General features: G+C 42.3%; 1 protein-coding gene across 7 annotated transcripts in view; it reads left to right on the top strand.

Moving 5' to 3' along the window:
• DOCK10 (dedicator of cytokinesis 10) overlaps positions 1 to 27,106 on the top strand; it is a 271,550-nt gene that overhangs the window by 52,635 nt on the left and 191,809 nt on the right. For 3 of the 7 annotated variants that reach the window (XR_009245507.1, XM_058665076.1, XM_058665075.1), the window contains exon 1: positions 14,503 to 14,960. The exons of 2 other annotated variants lie outside the window; for them this stretch is intronic. Coding sequence is in view for 3 of the 5 variants with exons in the window: in XM_058665076.1 (XP_058521059.1) it covers positions 14,799 to 14,960 (162 nt within the window). In the remaining 2 variants the exon portion in view is untranslated. Of the gene's footprint in view, positions 1 to 14,502; positions 14,961 to 27,106 lie in introns of those variants that run through there. 2 more of the 7 variants (XR_009245506.1, XM_036493320.2) reach the window with 1 other exon arrangement.

Here is a 27,106-nt window from a genome sequence, read left to right as displayed (position 1 = left end):
TAGATGGTGCTGCCAGCAGCAGAGTATCGTGCTGCACCACCACCGGCCCCCTGGTAATTCTCTGCTGGAGGGAGCCACGTGGATGACGAGTCTACATAGAGCCACCTTGGCCTGAGAATTAAGAGAGAAAGAGGAAGTATGTGACTTCAGTTATTTGTCTATGAGGGCAGGCAAACAAACAAACAAACAAAACAAGAAGGCTCGGGGTTGACAGAAGTTTTGTTTTGATTTACTTCTTTTATACGCGGGAGGAACATTTATGCTGCTGAAGAAAGAACCCGCAGAGGGGAGAGGAGTGATTGGAAAGAGGTGAGAGCACACGGGGTGATCTGAGGAAGGAAGGGAGAAACCTCCCTTATGTCTGACACCAAGGAGCGTGTGGGCAGGGTGTCAGTAAACATTTCAAGAAAGCAGCCGTATTCCCAAGGACACCAGGGTGCTGAGCCGAGGAAGCACAGATGCTATGAGTCAGCTCAGTCCTGTTCGCTTGCTATGTGTTCATTCGCTCACAGCTAATGCTGATTCGCGAAGCAGAAAGAGAGGCAAAGTTCTAAAGAAATAAACTGAGTTTTTTTTTTTTTTTGGAAGATGCACTTGTTTGTTTGTTTGGGAGGGAGAGATGCCTTCCATCTGCTGCCTCACACAGCAGATGACCGACTTGCTGCTGTCCCCAGGCTCTTAGCAGGGAGCTGGATTGGCAGTGGAGCAGCTGGGACGTGCCAATATTGGCTGTGGTTCTACAGCTGGTGGCTTTACCCAATGCCACAACGGTGAACCCCTACACAAAACATTTGTAATTGGCATAATTCTAATCCGGAATTGGAAATAAGTAACTTCCTCTGGTTATGTTCATCTAGCTCTGGGAGCCCTGGGGTGCCGTGAAATAGACAGTCCCAGGACTGTATCCAGGGTGTCGGGGCAGGAGTTGGCATGTGTTCACTCGTCCTGGGAGGTCTGAGCGGGTGTAACCTCAGAGTTTTGGAGCCTACACTGGGGAGAGCAGTCAAGAGGCAGCTGCAGCGACACATCCTTCTCAGGTAGTGTGCACCTGTCTCCCTGTGCACACCCCCACAGGCCACCTCCTCTGCCGCCCTCCCCCGAGGCCCTCTGCTCTGTCTTCTGACTTATGGTTCTTCTCTTTGGGAATTGATCTTCAGGTCTGAAACCCCGCTGAGTGTTTGGGCCCCACGGATATCTGACAGGGGCCCTTCTTGTGGATTCTACCCTGATCCTCCTGGTTTCTTGGTGGCTCTAGACTCAATTCTTGTGTTCATGATTGGTGAAGTGACCTAACTACTGTATCAAGCGACAGACTTTGCAAATATGAGGCTACTTCAAAAATGGATTTGTGGCATCAAATTTGCTAAAAATCCTTGCCGAGTTATTTCCTTGAAATTTCTGAAAACCCCTAAGGTTGCCTCTTGGGCTTCTCCCTGACCCCTCTCTTCTGTCGCAGATGAAAAGGCACCTCCAATATAGGTGCTAATCTCCGATTGCATTATGAAAGGCTACGAAACAGCCTCTGGAAAGGGTTATACCAGCATCTGATAGCAGGTGCTCCAAGGAATCAAGACAACCGCACAGTCTCAGGCAGGCCTTGTGGTGTAGGAGGTTGAGCTGCCACTGGAGACGCCCATTTCCACTACTGATATGTCTGGGTTTGAGTTATGCCTCTGCTTCCAATCCAGCCTCCTTCTGATGCTCCCCCTGAGAGGCAGCAGAGAGTGGCCCAAGTATCGGGGTCCCTCATCCCCACATGGGAGGCCCAGATGGAGTCTCTTTGGCCTACATTCAGCCCGGGGCCAGCCTGGCCTCTTGTGGAAATCTGGTAAAGTAAACCTTTGGATTGAGAATATCTCTTCTCATCCCCCTCCTTTGCCTACCTGTTTCCCTGCCTTTAAAATGAATAAATAAGCATTTTTTTTTTTTACAAAAGAGTACGGAGGCAAAGCAAAGCTGATTTACGTAGCAAGTCCCAAAAGAAAACCTAAATTTGATGGGAAACAGACCATGTGGATGAGAACTGGGAAATGAGTTTGTGGTTTTAGGGTTGATTTCGCAATTAGAGACAAGGACTGGGGGCTGACAGGTGCGGAGCATCTAAGATCTTAAGGCCCAGCTTCGTGCTGGGGTGGCATCCCTCCCACCTCTCTCTGGCCTTCACAGTCTGAGCAGCGGAGCGTGGAGTCCAGCTCCTGTGTTTCACTCCAGCTTCCGTGGAGGACAGTGTCCTGACCTTCATCTTTGCCTTCCTGCTTCAGCCGCATCTCCGCTTCCTGCTTCCCCCGATGTCTGGGTCTTGCATCTCCTCTCATGCCGACATGGATCTCCCTGCAGCTGGCTGCTTTCCATGCGGAGCCAGGAGGAAAGCCACGCAGGGCTGCTTCACGCCGTGTTGGGTTGCTCAGGAAGGAAGGCCTTGTCCTGCAGCGAACGTTTATTGCCACCTTTGCGTGAAACTCCTGGCTGAAGGATGTCTCGACTCTTAGTTTTCAAAGCCCTAAGAGAATTACTAGCAAGGTGACTTTGTGTCCCATCTTGCCTGTGGATACTTTCTATTTATAGTCCTTGTCTTAGCATGATTGCTAATAATACCCTCTTTCACATTCTAAGCTTCCTGGCTTGGACAGGCAGCTCTAAAGGCATCCTAACTGTTAGGATACTCGCTTTCCACAGTTCACAGCTGTGATGCTGTGTGGTTTCGTCCCTGCTCTGTCATCACACATACTATCCAAGGCCCCATGGTGCCAGCATGTGAACCACTGTGCCAGGACTCATGGGACTGGTCTCCTTCTAGTGTAGGATTCATTAGCTGTTGTCATTTCCAGATTTTAAAAAGTTCTTTTTTCAATGAACACATAATTGTACATATGTATGGAGTTCAGTGTGATTTGTTTTCTACCATTTTAATACCGACATTTTGTCTCACCCTGGGAAGCTTATCTTCTTTCGCCCTCTTCCCCACCTGCAGTGCGCACCAAGCTGTGCTGTGGCTGCCTGCGGATGCAAGATGGAGGCTGGGATGGTACTGTGGGTGACAGTGATGGAGGAGATAAATAAATGCTCGCTTGACTAGTAGGGAGATGTAAAGTTATTTTTAGAATACTTGAGCGGTTTGATATTGAAAGCTCAATGAGATTTTTATTGAATGACAAATGGTTAAGTTCAAGTAGGGGCCTTGCTGTTTATTGTAGGTGCTTTTAGTATCCAGAGCTCATGTGTAAGAGCTTCCTTCTTTTTCTCCCTGAACTGGGTGAGGAGTAGAGCCGTGGTATAGTTATATTAGGTTCCTTTGCATTCCCTTTGAGAGCTCATCGTGATCCCTATGAGCATGTGCACTTGAATTTGGGAAATACTGTGTGTGGCCAGGTGTCAGGGGTTGTCGCGGTAGCAGCGACGCTAGCATGGTGGCTGACATGATCTGATAGTCTTGGTCAATATCTGCATGTGAGTTGCACATTAACCCCCACCCCCCCACCCTGGCAGTTTCCTCATGTGTCTAAGTAGAGGTGGGGACAGAGTATGCCTGGGAAGTGGGAATAAGGGGAGAGACTTTCCACAGTCAAAATTGAGTTCCAGGGGCTGGCATGGTGGCATATCAAGCTAATAATTCACCTGCAGTGCTGACACTGCAGGTCTGATATGTGCGCCAGTTTGTCTACCAGATGTTCCACTTCTGATCCAGCCCCCTGCTTACAGCCTGGGTAGGCAGCAGAAGAGGGTCCAATTCTTTGGGCTCTTGCACCCACCTGGGAGACCTGGAAGAACCTCTCGGCTTTAGATTGTCTCACTTCCGCTCATTGTGACCACTTGCGGAGTGAACCAGCAGATGGAAGATTGCTCTCTCTGACTCTTCTTCTCTTTGTAAATCTGCCTTTCAAATAAAAATATATATATGTGTGTTTAAAAAAAATTAGTTCCATTTCCTTGTTAAATGAGTCTTCTGCTCTTGAAAACAGGATAACAATACTTTGGGTGAAGGGCCAACACCTGTATTCTACCTTAGTCTAAGATGCTGGGAGATTTTGTGTTGTTCCCTAAGAGCTGGTGCACCCAGTGCTGTTAGAGTCCTGCCTGACTCCCTTGTGTGACTGTGAGCTGTGTTCCAGGGCTCACTCAGAAATAACAGCATTTCTTTCTGTTGATTCCCAGGTACTTTGCTAAGGACTTTGTTTGAGTTAAGTAATTTTCATATCATCATCCTGTAAGAATCATCTGTAAGAAATCATCATTATCCCTATTTTATCATTATTGAAATAAATTTTAAAAAGTTATTCATGAACAGTTATTCCTATCTATTCATGAGTTCAGATCTAGGGACAGAAAAGTGATGAACTCCACTCAGAAACCGATGGGTCTTCCTGTCCTCCACCGGTCTGCTCCATGGGGCATTGCTGTCTGCACTGTAAAGTTAGGGTGCTAGCTCTGCTTACCAGGTTGGATATAAGATAGGATTAGACAAGCTCCCTTCTGACTTAACAATGACCCCATTTCCAAGTTAAAAAATATGCTTTAGGGTTAGACCTCCTTCAATGGCCTAATTCCCTCTTTTACTTCATCTCTTCAAAGTGCTGCTCTCTTCTAAGTGTTGCTTATAGCAGTCACCCTAGTCCTGAAGATGCATTTGTGGGGTATGGAGGAGGAAATGCTCAGAGGATGTTAATGGATACAGGTGCGCAATTGGATAGGGGGAGCAACAACAAAAACACTCCTCATGTCCCATGATGTGGTAACTGTGGCTGACAGTAATTGTGTCTGTTCTCAAAGTGAAAAAAGCTGGCTATGTGGATCTCATCACCAGCCATTGTACACACGTATTGAAATGTCACACCATATCTATAAATATGTACTATGTGTCACTTAAAAATAGGAAAAAAAATACAAATCAGAGAAAGTTACGGTAGTGACATTTTCATCCTCATAATGGAATTAGTTCATATTTTTTAAAAAGTTACAGCAATAAGGGAAGACACCACACATTAAATGTATGTGTATAATGGTAGAAATACTTTGGAATAGAGAAGAAACGCTTCTTCTCTTTAGCCCTCTCCACACCGTGGTCCTGGTGTTTTGTATGAATATTGGCATTAGATAAAACAGTGGATCTTGGAAGGGATCTGAGATCAACGGTTCCAATTTTGTAATTGTTTTTAAGGCTTTTTAGAATGATTTGAAAGGCAAAGTTGCATGGTTGGGGAGAGGGTGAAAGAGAGAGAAAAAGAGAGAATGTCTTCCATCACTGGTTCACTCTCAAAAGACTGCAGCCAAGGTGAAACTAAGGCCGGATGTGCCCAGCTCCGCCCTGCTCCCACTCAGGGGTGGCAGGGACCCAAGCACTGGGAAGGCTCCTGCTGCCTTCCTGGGTGAGTCCGCAGGAAGCTCACAGCAGGAGCAGCCAGGACTGGTGGGGGACAGTGCTGCAGACACAGACCTCCTTAAAGGCAGCTGGCTCGCAACACCAGCCCCTTCCTTACTCTGATTTTACGGACAAATGGAGAGCTGGCAAGACTCTGTGACGTTCTGATAGTTTCAGCAACAAAGCCCTCTCCACTCATTTCCAGCACAGCACAGAAGGGGAAGGACTGGACATTATGTCCTCTTTGAATTGGAGGAAATAGAAGCAAAACCTTGAAGAAGCTACTTCCTGCAGTTTAAGCTTTCAAGAGAAGCTCCACAGTATCTTATCAAGTGCATCCTTTGTCTGCCTCCCTGCCTGTTTTATTCCTGAAGGATTTAAGCCTTGGCCTATCCTCATTTCCTTTCAAAAGCCTGGAGCTGGGTGCTTTGTGTCCACACCCAAACGATGTGCGGGGGCTACTCCCCTGAGTCCTGGCAAAGCTGGGGAGGTTGACATCATCCTTTTCATCTTTCCAAATGATTTGGAAAGAACATTTGTAAATGACTTTAAAGACTGTCATTTTCGTGTTTGGAAAGCAATTTGTGATTATTGTAAACTAGATTTAACTTGGAATGCTTAGGATGTGGGTGGCTAGTTCCTGCCACAATTCAAAAGTGGAAACCGAACATGGAAAACAAAACAGAACAAGTAGTGAAAGTACAGTTAATAGCTTATTTCTTCCTATCATCTGAGGACAGTTTTCACCCAGCTAACTTGTGAACATAATGACTCAGTTTAACCACGTACTTTTCGGAAATTAAAAATAATCATTGGTTAAAACTTCATGTAGAATCCTTCATGGATTATCTTTGTCCATAAACTCTGGCCAGTGGATGTAATGTAGCTTTGCTGGATGCGTCAATGTCATTGGAGCACTCACAATTAGACAAGACCAGAATATTGTGCACTTTAGGCTAACTTTACAGCCCGCAACGTGGATTAGTATCAGATCAAGTGGGTATTGATTTTTTTAAGAAATCTTATTTTTATCAAAATGTCTGTCCCCATTCCTTCCCTTTGTGGATGGCTTCTACCTCTAAGTTGGCCTGACTCAGTCATGAGCACAAGGCCACTGGCTGGTGAAGAGGAGTGATCCTTCATCTTGCCATTTTCTTCTGCCACCAAGGCTTTCTCTTTTGCTGGAGTAACTGCTTACACATGCCTGTATTCACGAAACCTTGATTTATGGAATTATTAGTTACCCCTTTGAGCACTTATTTACAATAATGATGGTAACAGGTGTACAGTTTTTGCCAACATTTTGTGCTACATGTCAATGTTTTATAAATGTCTTCGTAACAAAAATTCTACAAAAGAATTCATCTTATTTTCATTGGACAACTGAGGAAAATAAGGCTTATAGAATTAAAGTGGTATACCATGTCAACTCAAGTTGGTTTCATACTCAGGTCTCTTCAAAGCCAGAGCTCATGTTTGTTACTCTGAATCACTTCTTAGGTATCAGGCTGAAATAATATACCTTCATGCCTACACCCACATACTTGGTCCTAGGCACCATCTGGTTGCTGAGTCTCAGGTAACTGAAACAATAAGTGACCTCACTAGAGTTCCTAGAAGAAGTTGTCAACACACCTGCTTTCTACAGGGACATCCTCCTCCCGGTTCTAATCGACTCTGTATTCTTAAAATGTCAGGGAAGGTCAGAATTACCTTACTTCTGGCCGAAAGCTACTACAAGCTTAGCTTGGCAAGATCTTCAGAATCTTGCACAAGGCAATGATGCAGATGGGAGCTGTAGGAGGGCTTCTTCTCCGAGTCACTTCCATAAGCTCTGTAAGAGGAATTGTATGCCATCGCCTCTGGCACTGTGGGAGTAAAATCTTTCCAGGATTTTACTGTGATCAGAATAACTGAAGCTGCAAATCAATGACCTGATGATAAGTGAAGTGTTGTTGTATTGTTTAAATGCTTGCTTGCTCATGGAAAAGGACAGGGCTGTGGTTTCGAAACTCATGCACGCTCATCTAGGAAAGTAACTTCCAAGCATAGTGCAGGCATGTCCCACACACCTAGCTTCCTTATCACCCAGGAACATTCTGTATCCTTGGACAAGGAAGAATTATTGAGGGGGCAAAGAAGAAATGGGCGATGTATGGAAGTCCATGCTTGCTCTCTCTTTCAGTAATAGCTGTGTGTCTGATACTGAGCCTCACACATAATGTAGAAGTTGGTGCCTCATCAATGCCCATTCACTCAACAGAGGAGGAATTGAAGCTTTATATGTTTGTTCAAAGTCACAATGCAATGAGAGACTCACATTAAATCATGGCGTTTGTTTCTTGATCCTTTACTTAATGGTGACCCTCTACAAAAATAAGGAAGGTAAAAATACATGAAATTCATTCCCTTTATATAAACAAATAAATAAAACAAAATGTTTAAGACCAAAGCCTTCAGGTATCTACCATAGAAAATGAAATTCATTAACTTAAAACAAAGAAAATTCTCAAGTTTTTCTATTGACAGACTGCTATGACGGCATTGTCAAGTTATTATTCATAAAATCAGCAAACATAAAACCTCGACCTTGATTGTTTGGTAATCTTTCTTTCTAAATACATTTCTTCATTCAAACTCCAAGAAAGAAGAAGAAAGATGTATTATGAGCTGGAAGGAATGCAAACATAAACACCTCGCAAATGTAAGGCTTGGTATTAATGGAACATTGGCATTTTCCTCATACTCTGTAGAAAGCTTGCTTAGAGAGCAATGAAAGATAATTTTCTGATGCACCTGAATGTAGCAGCAAAGGAATAACCTGCTGTGAGCTGCACCAGTGCCAAGGGTATGAAAATCAACCTGAAGAAGGGCTTAGCAATCACGCCTGCCTTTTTCAAGCAAAAGAGCTGTGTGCATGTTTCCAATGTGAGTCGTTGTACAACTCAGTACATGTCAGTATGTGAGGAAGATGGCTATAAAGAGCAGCCCACTATAACTAAGTGAAAATGAAGAGAAACAGATACAAAGGAACTCTAAAATGCAAAGATATGAAAACAAAAAGCCTTGGGTTACTATTCAAACTGATTTACACCCCAACTGTCTTGAGCAGAGATGCCGGACAACAAAAGGGTGAAGGCCGGAAGGGGCATCAGTCACTGGATTGTTCTTTCTGCTTCTCAGCTCTAAGGGCACTGAGTAACCCCTGTCTGGCACCTGATCGATGGGATTTCACTCACTCTTCAGAAATATTGCAAGAGTCTCATCTGTTGAGGGAGTCCCAGCTCTTCCCTGATGTAATCAGTGTGTTGCAGGAGAGATGATTCTAATTGTTATTACTAGTCCTTGTCTTCTCCTTAAAAGCATTTTAAGTATAGGCGCACACAGAGTGCACAAAGTGATAAAGTTTATTTAAAAGTTGGGAAAGTAAACACACACACACACACATACTCACATGTCCATAGTCAATTGTAGTGGGTCACTTCCTCCCAAGTGAAGAGAAATATGTCCTGGGGAGGGGGCTCTTGACTGGCAGGCAGGAGGATTCCATGGTAGGGGGAGCGGGAAGGGAGATATGACTTCCAGCCCATGGCCCTAATCTAGCTACCACCCTTATTCCGTATTAATTATGTTCCTTTAAATCACTCCTTTGTCATCTCAGTTGAGTTTTGGGAATGAATGAGGTAAGTAGCATGCTCCATTTTGTCTTGAACTAGAGAGCAGGGCCTCCAGACTCCAGGTACGGGGAACTCGGACAGTGAACATGCAGCTGCAGTAAGAAGCAACTTCCACACTGACTCCTGGACTTTTCTGCTCTGGAAGCACAGGATATGGGGTTAACTCAACATGTGACTCTTAAGAACCTTTTTCTGGCGAGTTGATGGTTCACTAGAGGTTTCCCCAGGCAAGATTTTCTGTTGAGAGTCACCATAAAAAAAAATCACAGACTTGGTGGTTTGAGGAATGGAAATTTACTTTCTGTAGGCTGTAATTTCCAGACCATGGGGGGGGCTAGGCTGTCTTGTGGATGACTGCCTTGTTGCTGTGTCCCACGTCCCACATGGTGTCTTCATTGCATGTCTGGAGGAGAGACACAGAGCGGGGGGTGGGGCAGGGGAAGAGGTTCTTTGGGGCAAATGGAGAGAGAGAGAGAGAGAGAGAGAGAGAGACCTGGTGTCTCTTCCTTTTCCTATAAGGACATCTGTCCTAGTAAATAAGGGCACCATTCTTATGATTCCATTTAAACCTAATTAACTTCTGCAGGGCCTAATCTCAAGATGTGGTTGGGCCTACATCATGATATAGTGGGTAAAACTGCCCCCTGCAACGTGGGCAGCCCACATGGCTTCCACTTTGTGTCCTGGATGCGGTTCCACCCCAGCTCCCTACTAATAGCCTGGGAAATGCAGCAGAAAATAGCCCAGAGCTGGAGTCTCTGACACCCATCTGGAGACCCAGATAAAGGTCCTGGATCCTGACATCATCTTGGCTCAGACATGACCACTTTAGGCAGTGAACCAGCAAGGGGAACCTTTCTCTGTCTGTGTGTCTGTCCCTCCTTGTTCTCTCTTACTTTCAAATGAAGAAACAAATGTCTTAAAAGAAGATGTGGCCATAGTGGAGGTTGGGGATTCAACATTAGAACTTAGGGTGAACACAGTTCAGCCCATAACTGTTTAGTCTAAAATTCTCAACCTTTCTATTAGTAAATTATAATATTTTTCTTGTAAAGATCTCAAAATGTTAATCAAAGCGCACTGTAAGGCAAAGAACCCAATCTAAGCCATATCTAGGGTCTCTAAAAGTTCAAGCTGATTTTGTTAGATTTCATCTCTAAAGTGAAAATATTTTATCGCAGCTTATCTTTGTTTTCACAAGACAAACTCTTGCCATCTGTAGTTGCTTTCAGGGTTCCTGACACCTTAAAGAACATGGCGGATAATCTTGCCCCAAGAACAGATCGGCATTATGTAAGAGAAGATTTGAGTGTAGCAGGTCTTTTGAAGGAGAAGAAAATGGATTGAACTTCCAGGTCACTGTGTCCAAACTTCCAGGTCACTGTGTCCAGGCCCAGTGGATTGAACTTCCAGGTCACTGTGTCCAGGCCCAGTGTAACTCAACACCATCAAATAGGCTTAGATATCTTGAGACATATTAGATATTAGGTATATCTGTTTATAAATATAGCTGTTACATAATTTAGCAAAGCTGGGAAAGTCCAACAGTTTCAACTGGCATTATGTATTTAAATTAAATATGCATTTCCTTGCCCATTGCAGAAAGATCTTTGGATGTGTTGCCCCAGTGGTAGGAAAATATACGTCCCAAGTCAAATGATTCTAGGGCCAAGAAACTTCATAACTCTAAAGAGCTAATGCACTTGGCAGGACAGGTTGAAAAGAGGTGAGCAGCTGATGGTGGGTAAACAGTCCCTGAGGCAGGAACAGGAGGCCTTTTGTTTGAAGGGCTGCTACACAGAGCTTTGCAATTTCTTTGCCTTCACTCATTCATTTTTTCGTCTTTCTCATGAGCCGTAGCTTGTCAGTGTTGTTCCTACACCCTCTATTTCCTATGAACTCCAGTCTACTACATATCTGTACATGGCTACCACATGTAGGTACACAAAACCTTTTTCATTGTGCATGATTTAGTATTTCTAAAGTGATGGATTTTTATGTCGTAAATAGCATGATCTAACAGGGGAACTTCTGAAAGTGTGGAAAGTGGAGTTTCAAGGTATAATTTTCCATCAACTTTTTAAACCTACCGTGTGTGTGTGTGTGTGTATTAAAGATTTTATTTATTTTTATTGGGAAGGCAGATATACAGAGAGGAAGATCTTCCATTCGATGGTTCTCCAAGCGGCCACAGTGGCTGGAACTGAGCCAATCTGAAGCCAGGAGCCAGGAGCCTCTTCCGGGTCTCCCACATAGGTATAGGATCCCAAGGTTTTGGGCTGTCCTCATCTGCTTTCCCAGGCCACAAAGCAGGGAGCTGGATGAGAAGTGGGGCCAAGGGTACCTGATGCTTGTTTGGAAATAGAGCCTTCAAATGCTTAGTGGCATTCTTTTCTCAACTAAGACAGTGAAATAAGGATCTAAGCAATACCTATTTGTCTTACTGCCTCATGAAATGGGAAGAAAGAGAAGAAAGCAAAGGGCTGATTTAAAAATCATTTGTGGACAACACCATGCACCGTTGGTATTAGTAGTACTATTATGATTCATATTCTTGATCAGTCACAAGCAGCAGGCATCCTTTGAAGATGTTACATCTCACGTTCTTAACATTTCCTATGGATGTGCATGTGTACTAAGCATGAGGGTAAACATGGCCTCATTTCATCAGGATATTCTGTGTCCTTCCCACCCCAACCCAGACTTAGTTTACTGTGGAAAACAGAGCTCAGAGCCCAGCCCTTTGTTGCAGCTTTACTGCACGCTTGAAACTCATGAGCTGGAAAATATATCCAACTTATTATTTCCTTTTCCCATCTTTTTTCTTTCTTCTCCATGTGGAAACTGAGATGTGTTAAATTCTAAATAAACTAGACCTTAGATATTTGCTCAACTTGATAATAGAAGTTAAAAGAAAAAAGAGGGAGAAAGAGAAAGAAATGGAGAGTCCTTTAGCAGCTCCCGGATACGCGATAAGTTCCTCAGAGGCAAACAGGAGAGAAATGGAAATGGGATTCTAAGATCTAGAAAGCATATCATTGGTTCTCCTAAACTGTGGCACCTGCCAAACCATCTGACTTCAAAAGGTATCCCTAGAGGTTAGCGCTCAGGGTTTTTTTTTTTTTTTTTAAGATTTATTCATTTTATTACAGCCAGATATACGCAGAGGAGGAGAGACAGAGAGGAAGATTTTCCGTCCGATGATCCACTCCCCAAGTGAGCCGCAACGGGCCGATGTGCGCCGATCCGAAGCCGGGAACCTGGAATCTCTTCTCGGTCTCCCACGCGGGTGCAGTGTCCCAATGCATTGGGCCGTCCTCAACTGCTTTCCCAGGCCACAAGCAGGGAGCTGGATGGGAAGTGGAGCTGCCGGGATTAGAACCGGCGCCCATATGGGATCCCGGGGTGTTCAAGGCGAGGACTTTAGCTGCTAGGCCACGCTGCTGGGCCCCAGCTCTCAGGGTTTAAACCTGCCAGCAGGGCCCAGGCCACTGAGGGTGAGGCAGTGGTGTTCTCTGGCCACAGGACCACTTCGAAACAAACTGGTGAGGGATGTCTGTTTATTTCACACAAATTCCAAGTTTTTAAAGGTTAAGGAAGGGAGGGCAAGAGGGTGTCTTCTGGTACCCCACTCTCCCCTTCCCCCGCCCCTTGCTCCACCCAGTAATGCACTGTGATTGGCTAAAAGGCACATCTATTCCCCTGACCCGCCAGCCATGTCAGAGGTCAAGTTCCTCATCCAGGGCTGGAAGCTGTGCCTCTGGTCATGGGCAGGTAGGCTGTACTCCATGCCCACTATGCAGCAGGCAGGGGCACTCACCCAGTTAGCCAGCATTACAGAGAGGGATGAAAGAGCAGGTTAGAGTGTGGAATTCATCTTCCATGCCAGCACTTTGGTGCATATCTGGGGTGTGTGCCTCCCTGTTGAGTTTCCATGTGGAGCTGGTGGGTTTAATGAGCATTTCACATCATCGACATATGGCTGCATCTGAGCTCAGTGGTCAAGAGTAGGTGAAGAGAATTTAAGGAAGGAGCTGGAGAGAGTTTGTCAGGGAGTATGAAAATCAGGGTGAAGGTGGGCACTGACATAGGGCAAGCCCAGAGGATGCTTTCCTTAACATGGCACCCCGCCCTGCTTTGCTTTGTCAGACAGTGTTATATATAGATATTCAATACGCATAGGTCAGGCAGGCTAAATTGCAGCCTCTCATCGGTAAATGCCCCAGTTGTTTGGGGTAAAAAGAAAATGGTTTAGATTAGCAGCCGGGCACTCTGACAGAGGTCCAGAGGGAGTTAGGGGACTTGCCAGCAACATTAGCATTTTTTTTCTTCTTTTTCCAGAAGCACTAAAATATGTTTACTCAAAAGAGAGGGAAATGAAAAACTCCTGGCAGTCAGTACCTCTTCAGGGCAAAAAAAAGGAAAAAGAAAAAACATGTTTTTGTTCTCTGGCAAAGATACCAATTAAAATGATGCTGTGTTGTGACAGATTACTAAGCAATTAATGCCTAATTAAACAGTATTCTAGATCCTTCCATGAAAGCAACTTTGCTGAGGCTGGGGCTGGGGTTGGTCACACCTCACAGCCTAACAAGCCTTCCCCCAAACTTCCTAAAAGCTCTTTGCACATCAAGGAGACCAGAGACTGAAGAAAACATGTTTTTCTTAAATCTCCAAGAGTTACACTGCAAGAAATAGTTTGGAAGAAAGATCCCAACCTTCAGAATTCTACTGGGAATTTCATAGTTTGCTCATGTGTAAGCAAAATCCATTTTCGGTAAGATATTTTTAGCACCAGCATCCCCTGTTGTGCTATTCTCTTTCAGTCTACCATTAAGTCCTGAGGCTATTCCAGCTGGGGCACGTGATTTCTAAGCATCTCTTCAGTTCTCCCTTAAGTGACTGGGGTCGTAGGAGGCAGGGAATATTAACTCCCGAAGACCTCCAAGTCCTTCCTGTAGCCTTGGCTTTCTTATCGGTAGGATGTGAAAATGCCTTGCAGCTGCTTTTTCTGAGAGGTCAGCTTGGCAGAGCTCACAGAGTGACCTCGGGAATAGATTTTCGACCGGACAAGCTGCCTATGTAAATATAAAATGTATCAAGCTGTTGAACTGCATTTGTGGGAACAGAACAACCCTGTTGTTGAAGGGAAATCACTGGGGAACACTGGTTTCACTCACGTGGGTTTGGTTAACGCATGCATGCTTAGAAAAAATCATCTTGATTTCATTGGAGCCAATTTCATTTCTGAAACGTACGAGCTATGACAAGTACTACTCCTGTCACTTAATGAAGTAGCGAGCAAAATTTCTTCCAGGAAGTGTTGACAGTTTTTTAAAAAAACAAATCATTTCGGCTCTGAAAATGATGCTCATTTGCCTTGGGGAAAACATCACTGAGAAGTCAGTTGTTCAGTTATTTAATCTGTAAAAGACTGATTTTATTTATGTGTCTGAGTGAGTCAAACTTCTGACCCAGGAATCAAGCAGTTGTCGTAATGAACAGAAAACATGTTCTCAAAATGAATTGAGAAATACTTTCAGGGAGAAATGCTGTGATATTCTTGAGTGTGTTTCCGTGGATCCAATCTTTCCAATCTCTGCATCCAAGCTATTTGGCCCTGGTCAGATGATCAGAGCTGAAGGAAGCGATTGGAGAGTGAGCCGCCTGCAGCTGCAGCGTAGGCTGTTTCAGGGACAAGGAGCCACTGTTTTTCAAACATAGCATCAACATAGAAGTTATTCCGTAGGCTCCAGGATGCAGCGATGGGCTGCACTGCCAGCATTGTTTTGCTTCAAGCTTTTCGCTCTGTGGTCCAGAGGAGCTGTCCACACATTTGCAGACGACGGCAGGAGGAACCATCCCATGAAATTTTGCCTCTGGAAAGTGACGATGAAATGAGTAGACCCAGAACGCTCATCATAATGGTATGGTATCCGTGGCAAAGGAGCCTTGGTCAATTGAGCTGTTATTATAGAGGCTGCAATTTAAGGGTGTGGGTGCTAAGCTTTAGATCAATATATGTGTCATGTAGAGTTTACTGCTTTGCTGTACAGTTTGGAGAAAAATTTGCAGAACTCTTTCTGTCATTCCAAGAACTTATTTTCTTTCTCTTAGAGCTGTCATGAAATGTGCAACTTACTGGAGTATTAGAGATTTTTCTTCTGCCTAATGTTTTGCATGCTTGCTGCTAAAATGTCTATAGAACTAAAGATAAAATTGTGGAGTTTGGTTTAATCAGGTAGGGTTTATTTTACAACTCTAATGTGAAAAGAAGAGCTGCAAGACAGACATATGTAGCCAGTTTACAGGGAGTGCTGGTAGTTTGATGTGTAAATTAAGGAATCTGGGATTTTTATTTCAGATTTTGCAATCTTAGGGCTTTTACAATATGTGTAACTTATGTTCGAAATGAGAAGAAAGTATTGAGGATTTTGTGGAATGCATAGCATTTTCATTGGAAAGATGTCCTTGCTGCTAAATACATCTTTGCCTGTGCTTTAACTGTGGTCAGTGATGTTGCTACTTCTTAGTGTTTGTTTTGTCAGCAAGAATAAATAGAAAACAGAGCCTTTCCTTGCTTTAGGCTTAGGGAAAGATGTGCCTGGTCCCTAGAGCTCCCTGTTTTGACTTAACATGATATGCTACAGTGTTCAAAACTAGGGACGTATTGAAGTTGGGTTGGTTCCAGCACAACTAACTTTTTTTCCTTAAATATCAATGTTCACATATCAATGAAGTAGTAAATAATGAGTGAAAAATACCTGTTACACTGTTATTAAGAAAATGTCATTTCGCTTCAGTAGTGCTTTGAGAGTCGGAATACTAAACTGTAAGATCCTGTGCCAACATCTTCAGCAAATCAATATTTGATCTTCAAAAAGCATTGTTACTCATGAATTTGGAGGTCTGATTATTACTTTAAAAAAAAGTATGTTCCATGCTCAGAACATCTATAAGTTTTCAAAAACTAGGTTTAAAACAGGTTGAGATAGTTCAAAGGTCAGAGAGACCTTTGGTTTTCAAGTTAAATACTTTTCCATTAACATGTTCTATAGCTATGAATATTGTTGATATGGGATCAATCATTAAAATTATCATTCTTTTTCTAAATTTAATGTTTAGGTCATGCATTTTGCAGCTGGAAATTTTGCAAAGAAATATATGTATATTCAAAATAGCAAAGTTTCAAAGATTTGCCTTATGAGTATTTTTTACTTTTACAAGGATTCTTTTTATCTGTACAACAGTTTTATTAGCATTGAATTAGATCTAGAAGGAAATGGGAATGTTGACCATCTTGTTAACATCACACAGCTGTGACTTAGATCGGTGGTTGTACAGTGCACATTCCACTCTGTTCGCATTTCTAAGGAAATGAAAATAAAACAAACTGAATTTTTATAGAAGCATAATGAAAATTTTGGACTGAGAACAAATTGTGATTTTACAAAGCTGTTGAACTTGAAAATTTCCTCTGGGCAACTCAGAAATTCATACTTTCGACAACTGTTTATTGTAGACTCACTGTGGGCCAGCTAGTGTTCTGGACACTTGGCACACACAAGTGGACAAAACCATCAGAGATCCCTGCGCGCAGCTGCAGGTGATAGTACATGTCATAGTACATTTTGAGTATTTTACTATCATGCGAATGTAATGTTAAAGTCATGATGCTTGCAAACTTAAGACAATGAAAAATTGTTTATCCTCCAAAATATCGGGCTTTAACATTTTTAGTTTTAAAATTGCTTGAGAGTCTCGGCTCATCTGGGCCCTTGAGGTGCAGTAGCTTGGAGCTGAGGTGGAGATGGGCCTGGGAACCTGCCCTCTCAGCATCACTCTCAGATGCTAGTGTGAATGACACTGAGGAACAAGACTCCACACTACCAGATGGTGGTCTAAACTCTCCGCTTGCAGCCCTTCCTCCTAATGTTCTCATTTTTACTAATCTTCCCATTCAGGTTTATGTTCCTGAAAAAAACTCATTTTTTTCTCATGCTTTCATTGCTCACGATCACATTTTTAATGTTGATTTTACTTTTTTAAGCTCACAAATGCAGGAGCTAGACCATCTGGGCTGGGATTCCGACTTCCTCGCGTGCCAGATGTGTGGTCTTCAATAAACACCTCTCTTTATTCTTTGTCTGTAAACGGGAATAGTAATCCTACCAAACCGGAGCTGCTGTGTGAATATGCTGAGCAGAATTATATGTTAAATGCTTCGAAGAGTGCTTAGATGTATCAGAAAGTTATGCAGCGGGGTGGCCAAAGGCATTTTAGTTGGAGTATCATTTTAAGAAAGAATCAAAGATAGTGAGGGAGTAAGCCATGTCACTTTAAAGGGGGAAATCGTTGGAAAGTTTAGGCAGCAGGACTAGCCAAGATCAAAACTAGTATGGGAAGAAGCCTGGAGTTGTTGAGGAACAATGAAAGGTCAGTGTGACTGGGACAGACAAAGGAAAGGTAGTGGGTGATGAGATCAGGGGACCAATGGGGGACAACTACAGTCAATCAGCCGGTCAAGGTTGAAGTTCTGTCTGCTACCTGCTCGCTGGCTGTAGGATCTTGACTAGTAATGTATCTTTCTTGGGTCTTATTTTTTCACTGATAACAAGCAGAGTAATTGTTCCTATCAGGTAAGGCTGTTTGAGAATTTAGCAAGACCACTCGTCAATAAGCTATTGCATTGATCACAGAAGTAGACCTAGATGGCGTTTGAATAGGTTCTGAGAAATGGCTAAATTCTGGATATATTTCAGAACAGGGCCTGTGAAGAGAAGACAGTTTGGAAAGAGAATGGACGTTCCACTTAAGAATGTTTAATTTGAAAAGCCCGATAGGGTTACACATGGAGATGTAAGGCAAAGAGTTGTTTCTATTAGGTTGGAGTTTCAAGGGACCTGGTCCAAAATGAATAAATGATATCTCTCTCTTGTAATCTTCTATAATGTCCACAGAGTGTAAATCAGTTTGGCAGTTAATTGTGTGTTGCCTTCAAACATAACTTGACCTTGGTTTATTTACTTTTCATGTATGTTTAATTATGTCACTGGTGGATAAAATTTCAAAAATATAGGTAATAAATAAGCCTGTGTATTTTGTCCCTGAAGTCCCACCACGGACCTTTACAGACTAGCTTCTGAATAGGTAGCTATTGGCTGCTTGACATTTGCAAGCAGTTGACACTAATATGAAAAAGCCCAGTTGATAGAGCGACCCACTTAGCTCTCAATCGAAATGTTCAAGAGTAAGCTAACAATCAAGAAGGCTGCCAAGACAAACGCAAAGGTTTCAATGTTGAGGTTTTGTCCTTCAGGATTTTATCATGGAAAGCTGTACCAAAGAGACTCATTTCTTTTAATTTTCCGTTCATTTCTAAGAGTTCAGTGTGATTTATATGTATGATTCTAAGAGCATAATAATACTCCCTTACTCCTTCCCTCCCACCCTTTCTCTCTTTCTCACTTTTCTTGCAGTTTTTGAGTAATCTATTTTCAAATTATGGTACAGTAGAAAAGCTTGATACCTCACCAAGTAAGAAGTTTAACAAGTCAAAAGCAAAAGTACCGTAGGTTAGTGGAAATATAGACAATGTCTCTAAATAATTGAAAGGAAAAATAGCTGTTTTGTCAATTACAGAAATTGTCAGACATTTTAAAGCAATCACAGATCATTAAAGTTATAGTCATAGAACATTCCTAATCAATGATTTGACAAAGGTATAAAGCAAAGTTTTATAAAGCCATATTTGCAGGGCATGGTATGGTAGCATAGTGGCTAAAGTCCTTGCCTTGCACACACCAGGATCCACATCGGCGTCGGTTCTAATCCCGGCGGCCCTGCTTCCCATCCAGCTCCCTGCTTGTGGCCTGGGAAAGCAGTCAAGGACGGCCCAAAGCCTGGGGACCCTGCACCTGCGTGGGAGACCAGGATGGGGCTCTTGACTCTTGGTTTTGGGCCAGCACAGGCAGAAGATCTTCTCTGTCTCCCCTCCTCTCTGTATATATCTGACTGTCTAATGAAAATAAAATTAATCTTTAAAAAAACTATTTTCAGAAATATTAATATGGTTAGTTCCTTCTTTTTACCTTTTTGTTGTTGTTCTTTGGAACTTTAGCTCCCACATGTATTGGAGAACATGCAGTATTTTTCTTTATGCGTCTTGCTTATTTCACTCCACATGAGTCTGCCACTCGAGTCTATTTTGCTCCAAGTGGTACAATTGCATTCCTTATTCACAAGTAAATAGTATTCCACTGTGAATATATGCCATATTTTCTTCTTCCATCTATGTGGTGATGAGCACTTTGATCCTAAGTTTTGCTATTATGAACAGTGCTGTTATAAACATGGTGTTGTAGGTATGTGTTTGCAAGGGTGTGTTCTTTCTGGGGGGTATGTGCCCAGCGGTGGGATGGCTGCATCATGTAGCAGGACTGTTTCTAGCTCTTTATGACATTTGCACAATGCTTTCCACAGTGAATGCATTAATGTACATTCCCACCAGTGTGGAAGCATTCCCCTCTCTGCGCCACTCAGCAGCATTTGTTACTCTCCATGTTTCGGCGTTTGGACATTATGGCAGGAGTGAGGTGGCAGCTCAGAGAAGGATTCATTTGTGCAGTCCAATGTTAGGGTCTTCCTACAGGGATAAGCTTTGGGCCATGACTATAGTTTGGCCATGTGGTTAAAAAAAAGTGGGGTGACTTTGTTACACATCACAGCTAAGCATTCCGGCCTTCAGTAATAATAAGGCCACATGAATCCTTACCTCTTTTAAAATACATTCAAGTTGAACTGAAAAGCTGTGAAGAAATTCTTTCAAAATTCTATCTCAGCCAAAACATTTGTCTGAGATTATTGTCCAACAATGTTTCATGAGTTAATTTTTTTCTTATTTCCTTGATAGTTTGCTTGGATAAAGTTCTCAGCCACTGTTGGTTTCCGCTTTCATGAATCTACTGCTTTGCGATTGCTATCTATAATTTCTTTGTCATTTGCTCATAACCATTCCCAGATACTGACTTTTCTAAAGTGTTTTTCTTCCCCCTTATAAAAGAGTACTTGACGACTAATACTTTACAGAGCAGAAGTGACTCAAGAGGATGAAAGTTAATGCCAGGCAGGTGGCTGTTCTCATTCTGTCTATATGACCGTTTCCTAACACCAGCTTATCCGAATCTCAATTCAAAAGTGAACTGTGAAATCCATGAGCAACCATAAAATATGGAAGTAAAAAAACATACAGTGTATAGCAAGCCTAATGTGGCTTTGTACTTATTTGGTTTTTTTTAGATTTATTTATTTTTATTGCAAAGTCAGATATGTAGAGAGGAGGGGAGAGAAAGAGGAAGATTCACTCCCCAACCAGCTGTGAGCTAAGCTGATCTGAAGCCAGGAGCCAGGAGCTTCTTCCAAGTCTCCCCTGCATCCCCCTGGGGTGCAGGGTCCCAAGGCTTTGGGCCGTCCTCGACTGCTTTCCCAGACCACAGGCAGGGAGCTGGATGGGAAGTAGAGCTGTCGGGATTAGAACCGGCGCCCTTATGGGATCCTGGCGCGTTCAAGGGAAGGACTTTTGCCACTGGGCCCTTTGTATTCAATTTTGACCAAAGACAGAGGAAAGTATCAGTAGCTTAAATTTTTGTTTGAGTGTAAGTGTTGAAACCTCTTCTGGGTTGAAAGGATTGTGCGGGATATGTGATGAGCCTTTCAAGGCAAGGGGATTTTGTTGTTGCTGTTATTGCTCCAAGATCTCCATGACAAGTCCTCCTTTAGCACTCAAGAAGGGACTAAGTCAACTGTGCCTGGCTGCTTCATGAGTGGATTGTCAACAGTCCTACGTCCACAAACTAGGAATTATTTTTATGATTTTAAAGTGGCATAAAACAAACAAAAGAATAAATAAATAAAGGAGAGGGTGAGGAGGAGGAGGAGGAAGGTGGGGAGGAGGAGATACGAGACCACACCTGGCAAACCGAGCTTGGAATAGTTAGTTGGAGCAGTTGCACCAAGACCGCATCTTCCAGCCCCTGTCGTTGAATGATTTGGCCTCAACTGCAAAGAATCTTTCTTGTTTCTGTTGTATGGCCTCCACAGTGAATTTACTGTTGTGTGCAACAAGACATGAAGGGAGTTGGATTTTCCCCAGGTGCCTGTTGTTCACCTGAGGATCTCAGAATTTTGTCGTTTGAACAATGAATCCTAGGTTTGGAGTTGGAATCCCTGGGATCTGAGTCTCAAGTCTGTCATTTCAGCCAAGCCTGGATGTCTCATTTCTGTAAGCTTGCTAACCAGGGACAGTTATCTGCCCTCTCTCGTGGATGCAGTGGAGTATTTACTTTCTTAGAATCACAGTGTGAACTAATGAATGAACCACAAGGAATCATGCGGTTGCAAAGGTGAGCTTATAATCCCTACGTTCCACTGTGGATAACGGGGTGGATCACGATTCAGTGTTTGTTGGGTAAGTTGGTGAGCAATAGGAGGAAGCCACTTGCAGTAGATTTTTCCCATGTTTATTTTACTTCTATCCCAAAAGAATGGTAAGATGTGCGTGGCCAAAACAGGCCAGTAGTGTGAGATCAAAGTCTACATCATTCCCTTTTTGATCTTCAGTGAGTCTACATTTGGGCCCCTTCTTCTAGGACAGGCACAGGAACCCCTTCTTCCCGCCCAAGTACATTGGGAACCTGAGAAAAGTAACTAAATGAAGGACATGAGTCATGTTGAAAGCAGCAATTTTGTATCTTTAGAATGTGTGGTTGATTACATTTGTGTCCTATGAATAAAATTGGGATGAGAGAGGGATGTTCTATGGGAACGACTTCAAAGAAAATGTGATGTGTTCTGATCTCTATAATATTCTAATCTGATAAAATATTATTATCAAAGGAATTTTAATATTTTCTCCAGTTTCATCTTTTTGAATGGATGTGGAAGGAAGAAATCAATTTCCGAACTCTTTAATACAAGAGTTAATGTTCAGTTTCATTTTACCGAGACTGAACCTTGAATTTATGGATGGAGGACTGCTCTGGGAAGGAAACCCACAGAATGGGGGTGGGGTTTTAATGGGCCAAACATGGAGCCTTAAAGCATGATTTTGGCAATTATTTTTCCATGTCAGTTGGTTTTGAGTTGAACCTGAAAACCAGAGAAAATGGACAAATGACTAGAATGGCTTCCGCACTGGAATAAAAAATTAATCGAATTAATTGACTGTGATCAGAGGCCCAGTCGTTACTAGTACAAATCTTTGAGACAAAGCCAGACTGAACTCATATTCGGTAACAGCTCATCAAAATATCTTTAATCTTTTTGGTTTTCCAAATGATACAAAATCGAGACATGGTAAGGCACACACACACACAGAAATACAAGTCTGAAAGTATGCAAAATCTAAAATACAAAGTTTAAAATGTGAAGCTAGCTAAAATCCAACATGCATAGTGGTGGTGTGGGATCATATAGACCATCATACTGAAAGCAATGTTCAGTGTTAACTCTAGATTTGTATTTCATTACTAAGAAGAAATACAGAGTGCTGATTGAAATATGGACTCAAATCACTGATGATACAGCTTAATCAAATATAGGAAAACCCAGGATGCTTGTTTTGTTTTTGTTTCCTTGTTTCAGAAAAAGGGATTTTAGTCTTATCCCCAAACATCAATCCTGAATCTAATGATTTCCTGAGAAAATTAATATATTTGAGGGAAAAAAGTGCATCTTCGGTAAATCAAACATGAACACAGTGGTTTTGTCTTGCTCCAGTAAGTTCCTTTGGATAATGTTTTATGCTTTCAGATTTTATCTTACATGGAGCTGATTTCCTTGGGTAGGCAGTCATCTCAAAACTGTTGACATTCCTTTTCCCAGATCTACGTGTTCTAATGGAATGTATTTTTTAAATCAACAGATTTAATATGCACCCAGGAGATTTGTCATGGTTGGATGATCGGTGAGTCAGAAATTCAGTGGAGAAGTTTGAGACAAAAGCTCCTGGTTTTTAGCGGGCACAGCGGATAGAGTCTCTGTTCTCACTCACAGGGCTTACATCTTACTGGTAGATCCGAACTCAGGCCAACGTGAGGTAGCACTGGCAGGAGGCTTACATCCTGCCCAGAGACTCCCTTGAGTTCCTCTGAGTGGCCAGAGCAGGTGTACCCTTAAGGACGTGGCCATGGAGCTGACACCTTGAGAATGAAAAGGTACAAAGGCAATGCAGCAGAACATGGCACACATAAGAAGCCGCGGGAGAGAGTGCCCTGTGCCCGCCCCATTTCTCCTCTCACTGTCATGGTTAGAGCCAAAGCGCATGGAACTGAATCCTTTGCAAAAGAACATCCTAACCAGGAGCGTCACTTATTTTCATACATTTCAGCATCTTTGCTTTCCTGTCTGCAAAATGCGACTACTGAGGCTGCTTGTTTGTACTCATTTCTTGTCCCCGCCAAGATGAGTTATCACAGACTCATCATTCTATAAATTGGACACCACACACGTGTTACCTCACGTTTCTAGAGGTCAGGAGCTGAAGCAAAATTGACTACACTAAACCTAGCAGAGCCAACTTCCTTTCTGAAGAATCCATGTTCTTCCAGCTTCTAGAAGCTACCCATGTTCTTAGTTTACAGCCATAGTCTACAGCGTTTTCAAAGTCTCTGACTCTGACCCAAGTCGACTATCCTCCTCATTCACTCCCATGGACCTTGAGACCATGCCGAACACACCTGCACAATCTCAGACTCACTCCCCATCTCCAGCACAGCCTGTGGGTGGCCTGAAGACTGGTTTACCACCTTTTCTCCCCTTACCATGGAAAGGCAGTAGCCATAGAGGCTGCGGAGTAGTCTGTAAACTTTAGAGGACTCTATTAATTGGTCTCTTACACTGTTTGGTTAATTCCATTTGGAACCTATAATAGTTTTAGCTATTATTGTTGCTTCACTTGTCTTGTTGAAAGCAAGAAAAGTTTGCAAATTTAATCTACTTTTAAGAGGTATTTTAGAAATAAAATGAAAAGCTAAGTTGCCTAAGGGGAATTCAGTGTGTGTAACAGAGAATGGAAGTGCACCAGCAGCCTGCTGAGCAGAACCCAGTGATAATGGCTAAGTGGATTAGCACACCGACAGGTTACTCCGAGGGGAGGCTGGAGTTTGGCTTCTCTGAAAAAAAACTGCTGCTCTGCTGAAGCTGATTTTTTTTTAACTTCTTCTGTTTTTGTTTTCACTATTAACTAAAAACACATCTTTCTGACTCTCCAAATTATTGCCAGCTTTAGAAATTATAAGAAACAAAGTTGAAATGTACACAATCTTTTTGAAAAAATTTAAAACCACCACAATAATAAAAAAATCAAAAGTCAGGCATAAGCATGAGAGAGATGAAGAGAGAAGATGGAAAGCCGACTGTTTCCTGTCTAACTTTCAAGCTATTTCAGTGGTTTTTGGTGTGAAGAGAAGTCTCTACTCCAAATTCGTATCTGTTATTATGCAAGAATTCCAAATGACCAAATCTCGATTCTTCTACAATAAGATACACTCTAGCTACTCCCAGGCACTTGATGGAGAATTTGACCCAGTGATCTTTTCTGGTTGCTACAACAAGCGCGGGAGGAAATGGTCATTTTTATTCCCCTGTCATTGGGAAAGAAAAAACATTTACATAAGTAGCTCTGACCAGTTGAAATAAAATGTAATCCATATATGGCGTCTGAATCTTCTAGGAGCTACGTTTTAGAAAGCAAACTGAAATGAAATGAATCTTAGTAATATAATTTATTTAAGTCGGTATATCCAAATTATTACTATTTTGAAATGTAATCAATGTTAAGATATTCCACCTCTTTTCTTGACAACATATTTTCAAAATCCAGTGTGAATTCATACTTGTAAAACATTTCAGTTGGGATGCTAAATTACCATCACAAATATTTTGTTTATAAGTTTGATTTCATAAAATATATAGTTGAGAAAATCAATTTATATACTGATGTTTTTTGCAAAAGCATTATAAAGCATTTTTCAATAACTGGATTAGAGCACTCATCCCCATGATTAAACAAACAAAAAATATTTTAAATTAAACGAAGTTAAAAATTTAGTTTCTTCACTGCATTAGCTACATTTCAAGTGCTTAATAGCCACACATGTTGAGTGGCTGCTACTGAAGTTGTGCAAAGCCACCCATCTGGTAATGACATGAACAGAACTTGGTGCTCAAAGCCTCTCTACCACACTGCCTCTTTGAAGCAATTCTGAGGATGCACACCACACAGCTCTGCCTGGACTCATCAGGGCACATTCCGTTGCCTCTTCATGGGCTCCTGTTTCTTGGATTAAAATAAAACTAAACACAACAATCAGGTAATACAAAACAAAGTGCATAGGATGTGGACGGGGTGATTGGGAGAACTGTTCTTTGATAACATGGTTTGTCTGAGTTAAAATGGATTTATCATTATAGGTTTCTTGTGAACAAACCAAGATTTGTTTAAGTTACTATTGGCAAGAGGGCATTTTTCTCTTATCCCTAGAAAATTCTTCTGAAGCAGATAAGTGGCATCCTTATGTAGTCAGCAGATGAGCCAAAAGTAAAAATAAAAATGATCCTCAGGCTAGAAATGGAGTGAGAATCACCCCAGGTACCTTCCCTGTTACCTTGCCACACTGCCTGCCCAACTGCACCCCATCCTCTGTGCTACCCCTGGCCCTCCCTTCCACTCACCTCCTCACACCTGGACCTCCTCTGCTTTCGCTACCTCAAGGACACTCCCCTCCTGCAGCCTGGCCCTGCTCACCTTTCCGCTGAACTCCCTGCCCTTGGGGTCTCTGTCTCTGCTGGACAGGGTTGGGATCTCTTGCAGTAGCATTTTTTTTTCTGCCCCTCATTACCAGGAATTTGCTGCTTTTCTTAAAACCTCACAGTTTTCAGCATAGATGATACAGAATTCCAAAATGGTAGTGCTTAGAGACACTTAGTTGGCTCATTGGAAGACAGAACCTCGATCCAAAGAAATAAACTGATAAATCTGTGGCTCTCATAAGAGCTGTGATAGACCAATAATATTTACTAAGGTCTAGAAACTGTGAAACACAAATTCTTTTAACTACATACTATTTCCTTTTCTTTAATCCAGAAATACTAAGTCACAGTTTCAAAAGATGAGCATAGTTTTACATAGATGCTAACTGCAAAATAATAATGTCCAAAGCATAGAAAATCTTATCTAGCTTCTGATTTGCTTAGAGGAGTGAATCTATTTACGGTTGAAAACAGTTTTGCCGTTCTATAAATAAGGTACTCTTGCTCCAAACTCATCTATTAGTTGTTCCTTAAATTCCACATAGCATGACAATGGGACCTTACTAATCTGTGAACTCAACTGGGAGCAAAGGAGAGGCCACAGTGGTCCCAAGAGAGACAACAAAGGGAGGGAAGCAAAACTCTCCTGTGATCTCTTCACATTCAGAGGTTTATGGAGTTCTGTTTGGGGAACAGACATATTGCACAATGAGAAGACTTGAGGGCTGATATCAGGCTTGTCGTGCTGTTTGCGAAATGTGGAGATTTGTGATAATCCCTTGAATTTTCTGAACTTCACTTCTATGAGAAGCATCTCCTGTTATTTGGGATTCATTTTAAGAAAATAGTTTTGTATGTGTGACTGTTCTAAAGTTCTCTACCAGTAAAAAATAGAATGCTAAGTAAGAGAATTATCAATTATATAGTTTTTCTAGAGAGGGACTCTTTCTAAAAGTCTGTATTATATGATATCTATAGGATATTCGTCAAACAGGAGTACTGGAAGCAATGAGTGCACCAAAAGACAGACATGAAGTTAAGGAGAGTTGGAGACAAGAAAGAGCTCACAGAATGGGTGGAAATGGATTGGAAAACAGATGACATATGGCTGTTAAGGGGAACATGTGACTGCATGACAAGCCAGTCTGTCATGCCTCCTCCGTTGGATTTATTTCCTTAAAGAAGTCTGATTTTTTCGTAGCGGCTACCATATGATGTTGTATGATGTTTTCATACATGATGTTGGAAACAGAATGTTGATGGA

Source organism: Ochotona princeps, chromosome 5, assembly GCF_030435755.1.
Source record: "Ochotona princeps isolate mOchPri1 chromosome 5, mOchPri1.hap1, whole genome shotgun sequence".
NCBI classification, from domain to species: Eukaryota; Metazoa; Chordata; class Mammalia; order Lagomorpha; family Ochotonidae; genus Ochotona; species Ochotona princeps.
The sequence above is the reverse complement of the archived record's forward strand: the minus strand, read 5'-3'. Positions and strand labels throughout refer to the sequence as shown.